At 44.0% G+C, this 6,398-nt stretch overlaps 1 protein-coding gene across 1 annotated transcript; it reads right to left on the reverse strand.

Annotated features, from left to right (window-relative positions):
* Positions 1–1,701: 1,701 nt before the first annotated feature.
* On the reverse strand, positions 1,702–4,323 carry LOC110521316 (zona pellucida sperm-binding protein 3). Its single transcript, XM_021598797.2, has 8 exons — positions 3,700–4,323; positions 3,494–3,612; positions 3,285–3,388; positions 2,845–3,022; positions 2,544–2,661; positions 2,265–2,347; positions 2,112–2,191; positions 1,702–1,846 (listed from the first exon to the last, which is right to left on the reverse strand). The coding sequence occupies exons 1-8, from the start codon at positions 4,216–4,218 to the stop codon at positions 1,782–1,784; spliced, it is 1,266 nt and encodes a 421-aa protein (XP_021454472.2). The 5' UTR covers positions 4,219–4,323; the 3' UTR covers positions 1,702–1,781.
* Between the last annotated feature and the right edge of the window lie 2,075 nt (positions 4,324–6,398).

Raw genomic sequence — 6,398 nt, forward strand, 5'->3', positions numbered from 1 at the left:
AGCCACTCCTACATTGTTTTGGCTGTGTGCTTAGGGTCGTTGTCCTGTTGGAAGGTGAACCTTCACCCCAGTCTGAGGTCCTGAGCAGGTTTCATCATGGATCTCTCTGTACTTTGCTCCGTTCAACTTTGCCTCAATCCTGACTAGTCTCCCAGTCCTTGCCGATGAAAAACACCAGTGATGCTGCCGTAGGGATGGTGCAAGGTTTCCTCCAGCCATGACTCTTGGCATTCAGGCCAAAGAGTTCCATCATGTTTAAATCAGACCAGAGAATCTTGTTTTTCATGGTCTGAGTCTTTAGGTACCTTTAGGCAAACTCATAACAGGCTGTCATGTGCCTTTCATTGAGGGGCTTCCGTCTGGCCACCCTACCAGAAAGGTCTAATTGGTGTAAAGCTGCAGAGATGGTTGTCTCCCTGGAAGGTTCTCCCATCTCCACAGAGGAACTCCAGAGCTCTGTCAGTGACCAGCAGGTTCTTGGTCACCTCCCTTACAAAGGCCCTTCTCTCCCGATTGCTCAGTTTGGCCGAGGGGCCAGGTCTAGGAAGTCTTGGTGGTTCCAAACTACTTTCATTTAAGAATGGAGGCCACGGTGTTCTTGGGGACCTTTCAAAAATGCAGAAATATTTTGGTACCCTTCCCCAGATCTGTGCCGACACATCCTGTCTCGGAGCACTATGGACAACTCCGATCTCATGGCTTGTTTTTTTTGCTCTGACATGTACTGTCAATTGTGAGACCATATCAATTTCAAGTTTCATTGCAAAGGGTCTGAATCCTTTTTAAAATATACAATTCTTAACCCCCTTTTCTCTAATGTCATAGTAGCCAATTGGCAGTTAGTCTCCTCGCTGCAACTCCCGTATGGACTCAGGAGAGGCGAAGGTTGAGAGCCATTTGTTCATCTGAAACACAACCAAGCCACACTGCTTCTTGGCACAGTGCCCACTGAACTCAGAAGCCAGCCGCACTTTTCATTACAACCAGAAAATCTGTATTTAACAGCAGTAGTTCAGTGCAGCCTGTAATGGTGTGGGCTACTATTCTTACTATAGAATGTGCAACGCTCTAACTTAATTTGCATCGTTTCAGTCCAGCGATTCACAGGACATTGTCAAGGGCCAAATACTTTGGGTGGGACTGCTTCTATTCCCTCCCCCAGAGGTTGATGGGAAATTGTGCAAGTCATTTTGGTATTAAGGTTAAGATGCTTATTGTGGATGGTAATAGCCTAAAGCCTTATTCACACTGCAGGCCTTAATGCTCAAATCAGTGTGACTACAGACTGTCCAAACAAGTAGCAAATAACCAAAGTGGACATTTTCAGACAAGGCTACACTAGTTGTCATAGTGACAGGTTTGTGCAGTGGTGTTGGCTGATAAGACACAAGAACAACCAATAACGCAGAAGTTCTGTAGCAAGCTAAGGTGACATTTCCTGCCACTGACTTAGTTGCTTTGAATGTTAAATCCTATGGTGATAATACTTACTCAAAGCACAAATCTAATTTTCAAAACATGCTCTTCTTGGCTAGCCACAGTAAACTAGCTAGGTAGCCATTTAGCACAGTTGCCAATTTGTTTGTAAACAAGCTTAGCTACCACCTCTTGTTAAACTACCACAGTAGCTAGCAAGCAAAAAGTAGTACTTCATTTTACACATTAAAAAAAGCTCATGAACAAAAGACTCAAGACAAATCCTTTTGAAATCCATATATTTTTAATCATCCATAATGTGTTTTTTTCAACAGGAAAGTCAGTCCAAATGATTAAATAGGCCATCAGTCAAGAAGCTTTTCTTTGATGTTGAGAGGACCAATAGAGGTTTCTTGCTCCCACCGGAAACCTAGGAAGAGCAGAAAACCTTCCTGATTTGATATATTAGGATCCATTATACTAGCTGTTGCTGTCGGCTTACTGGGGTCCGACATAGCAAGAAACAGAACAAATAATTTACGCAGAGGGTGCACTTTTTTCCAGCCTAGCACTAGAGATTGCAGCCAAGGGCTTACGTGAATCAAGTCTGTAAGTACTTGATTAGGACAAGTGTGCACCCTAGGTGCACATTTTTGCCCAGGAATAACAAACACTGGACTGTAGTGCAAATGTACCTGGATCCGGTTCCCTTCTCATGCCACAGTCTGTGTCACAACAGCCACACACCTGGTCTTTCTTACTGGCCTCGCGCCATCTATTGAAAAGAGAGTGTTGCATATAGTATGTACAAGCAAAGTGCACACCCTGCCATATATACCCAGACTTACCCATTTGAGAAGGAACAAGCCTTGTTCTCATGATCAATAGGGGCTGAAGCTGTTGTGGCTTTCAGGAGGCAGGTAATGTATAGCTGTTGAAATGTGTTGAAGTCTCAGCATTGGTACCACATAAGACATCAAATCAAAGTAACGTCATGTTGGGTACAACACAAGCCATATTGGGCATAGCATAATTCATTGTTGATTGAAGTGAATCAAAACAGCCAATTCTATCAATTTGGACATTCCGAAGCCAATTTGCAGAGGATCTCAGGATTAACTACTCACTGAGCCAGAGTTCACAACATGGAACCTAAAGGCTTTGATCTGGAACTGGAGCGTGTCATCCATGGTGCGAGGTATGAACTGGGACCTGGAGCCTGTCAGCTTGGTGTCGACCAGACAACTGAAGGTCACAAAAATCAAAATTAGGCTGCCTACACTGCTGAAACTCTGGAAGGATGCCATTCAAGATGGCTGTTGATCTGAAGTGTGGGCAGGTGGAGGGAATGGAAAATGCTTTCCTTAGCAGATTAAAGCAAACAATTAGTCCTTGAACTAGATCAAGTGCCTTACAAAGGATACTCACCCACGGTTCTCGATGAAGGCATATCTTGGGACAGTGTTGGCGTTTGGGATGACTGTGGCTACACAGTTGTCCACAAAGACTCGGAGGGGCACATGGAAGAACTGGACGACAGAAGCTTCAAAGTTAATATTATCTCCAAGGACGTACTCTTTGCTGGGTCTCTCCAACTGCCAGTTGTCTGCGAAGACAAGGCAACAGTCTAATGCTTATGCCAAGTCAGAAACTAGAGCAGGGTCTGTACATCAGCAGTGTGGTTTTATCATGGCAAATATAACTGCCATCCTTTTGTACTCTGGGGTAGCCACCTCATTCCAATAACTAAGCGGCGGTTACATTTGCCAGTTGGCAACACCATAGTTTACAAACAAGTGCAGAGACAGCACTTAAGTCAATGCCTGACAAGAGCAATGTCAATATGGCAAGGACAAGCAGTTACTAACCAGTCATTAGCCTCAGGGAGAAGTAGAGGAGCTCCTCTGCAACCTTAGTGGAGGCATAAGGATTCCAGGTGGGCTTCACTGAACCACTGCTCACATCATGATTTCTGTAAAGGAGTCTTTAAATGTGAAACCAAATGGCCAAGGAAGTGTATCCAAAGTTGATTGAACTGAAGAAAAAAAAAGAACCAACGCAGGTGTAGTCAACTCACCTTTGATAGTGGCACTCAACCCAGACCACCACTTCTCTTGTCCGAACAATGGGGCTGCTGCCCAGGGTGGCTGGTGTATAACGGAGTGTGAAGACATAGACAAGTGAATCCTCAGTCATCTGGAATCAGAGCAGCAAACGGCATTGTAAGAAAATCAATGGTAGTTAACCTAGAAAAGTCATAACGATGCTAATGCTCAATGTTACCGTCAGGGTGCTGCCACATTCGTGCAGCTCAGTGACAAAGATCAGAACTTGAGCGGAAGCATCCTCCCCGGTGACAGCACAGCCTCCCAAGGTAAGATCCGCTGGGTGAATGAGTTGGCCGATCCCAAGCAGATCTCGTTTGACTTCCACACGAGCAGCAGTCTCCCCACATTGAACTGCAATGCTACTGGCAGGCAAAGGCAGCGGTCTCTGCTCATCAATAGCCAACTGCACCTCTTTGACTGGATCGTCAGGATATCGCCAGGTCAAAGGCTCATTGAAGGTCTGCTTTGACTGGAGAAAAGGGTTTTGAACTTGCGTCGGTGTCTGGACCCTGGAGGGCCATTGCACAGGCCTTGGTTGAAATCTGGCTGGTTCTTGAACAGGCCTATACTGTGGAACTAATCTCCCAGGGGCATGTGCCACTTGGCTCCGAGATTCCGCTTCCCAATAAAGCTGCTGAACTGTAGCTGAACAGCCAAAGGTAAGAAGTAGGAGGAATGTAATACAGAGCGCCATTATTCTCTAGTTGCAATTGTACATATTTCTTTGACATTTGCAATAACTACAGTGTCATTTTGTATCCCTTTGTCTTAGTATGACTCCACCCCTTGTTTGATTTACCTAATGATGTTCCAGACATGTTACACAGCTGCACATATACTACAATCTGAACTGGATGTATCTCAATACTGTCAAGTATCTTCATTTATAATAGGGATGGTCAACTCCAGTCCTCGGGGCCTGATTGGTGTCACACTTTTGCGCCAGCCCCAGCTAACACACCTGACTCCAATAATCAACTAATCATAATCTTTAGTTTAAAATACAATTAGTTTAATCAGCTGTGTTAGCTAGGGATGGGGAAGAAGTGTGACATCATTCTGGCCACTGAGGACTGGAGTGGCCCATTCTTGATTTATAATGTCCTTGGACCGGTTTCCTAATAGCAATAGTTTTTTTAATGATGCATCTTTCCCACAACAGCCGAAGATGTAACACATGTTTCCCAAAACAACATGCAGAGAGAATGGTCGCTAAGCTAAGTGCATTGTTGAAGTATGTGTCGATACTGATGGGATCGAAAGAAAGTGAAAACTTTCTCGATTCAAAATGTGTCTTTTAACATTTGAATTGACAGATCAATTCCTAGAGAGATATTACCACCTTATGGCTGCAAATATTGAGGCAGGTTATTCTAATGCTTACCAAATAAAAATGCATTAAATCACACATTTTCCCCATTGTGCGCTTTCGGCTACACATCATGAAATATATTGAGGCAAATTACAGACAGTCTACAATTGGCACATTAGAATATGAAATAGGCCCACTCTATATTTTAATGGTTGTGGTTTTCATTTGAAGATTATTTTTATGTCATATTTGTATCAATTGCAAAGACAACTTTTTTTGGTAGTCAACTTTGTTCTGAAGTTATCTGCAGTCATAGAGATAAGATAAACCATGTGATTCTATGTTTAGCGGAGATGATCTGTGTATAAAGTGACACTGGAGGCCAAAGAATAATGTAAGAATGCACTGAGGCAAGCATTTGTTTATGAGTGTTATCAAGTGCACATTTAATAACGATGGTTTTGGAAACAGCTCATAGATTTAACTATGCTCCTACAAAGGTTCTAACAATGCACTTTGCCTTAAGATGCTTTTGGGAAACAAGGCAAAGGGATCTCCAACCCTGTTCTTGGAGCGCTACCCTACCCTCCTGTAGGTTTTCAATCCAACCCCAATTGTAGCAAACTTGACTAAATTTACTAACCAGCTAATTATTAGAATCAATTGTTCTACATTAGGGCTGGAGCCACGACCGACAGGACAGTCGCATTCCAGGAACAGAGTTGGAGACATTGGCGGATTGGCCTTCTGGCAATTCTGGCATATGCCAGAAGGGCCAGACCACCTTTTATTCAGGTTGATTGGTAAAAAAATATATAATAATATATGCACACAACATGGCCAAAAGTATGTGGACACCTACTTGTTAAACATCTCATTCCAAAGTCATGGGCATTAATATGGAGTTGGTCCCCCTTTGCTTCTACTCTTCTGGGAAGACACTGCTGGAGACTTGCTTCCATTCAGCCACAAGAGCATTAGTGAGGTCGGTCACTGATGTTGGCCGATTAGGCCTGGCTCGCAGTTGGCGTTCCAATTCATGGCAAAGGTGATCGATGGATTTGAGGTCAGGGCTCTGTGCAGGCCAGTCAAGTTCTTCCACACTGATCGCAACAAACCATTTTTGTATAGACCTCACTTTGTGCATGGGGGTATTGTCATGCTAAAACAGGAAAAGGCTTTGCCCAAACTGTTGCCACAAAGTTGAAAGCACAGAATCGTCTAGAATGTGATCGTATGCTGTAGCGTTAAGATTTCCCTTCGCTGGAAGTAAGCGGCCTAGCCCAAACCATGAAAAACAGCCCCAGAACATTATTCCTCCCCCACCAAACTTTACAATTGGCACTATGCGTGGTGGCAGGTAGTCCAATGGCGGCAAGCTTTACACCACTCCAGCCGACGCTTGCATTTTCGCATGGTTATCTAAGGCTTGCTCGGCCATGGAAACCCATTTCATGAAGCTCCCGGCGAATAGTTATTTTGCTGACGTTGCTTCCAGACGCAGTTTGGAACTTGGTAGTGAGTGTTGCAGCCGAGGACAGGCAATTTTTACGTGCTTCAGC

Source organism: Oncorhynchus mykiss, chromosome 30, assembly GCF_013265735.2.
Source record: "Oncorhynchus mykiss isolate Arlee chromosome 30, USDA_OmykA_1.1, whole genome shotgun sequence".
NCBI classification, from domain to species: Eukaryota; Metazoa; Chordata; class Actinopteri; order Salmoniformes; family Salmonidae; genus Oncorhynchus; species Oncorhynchus mykiss.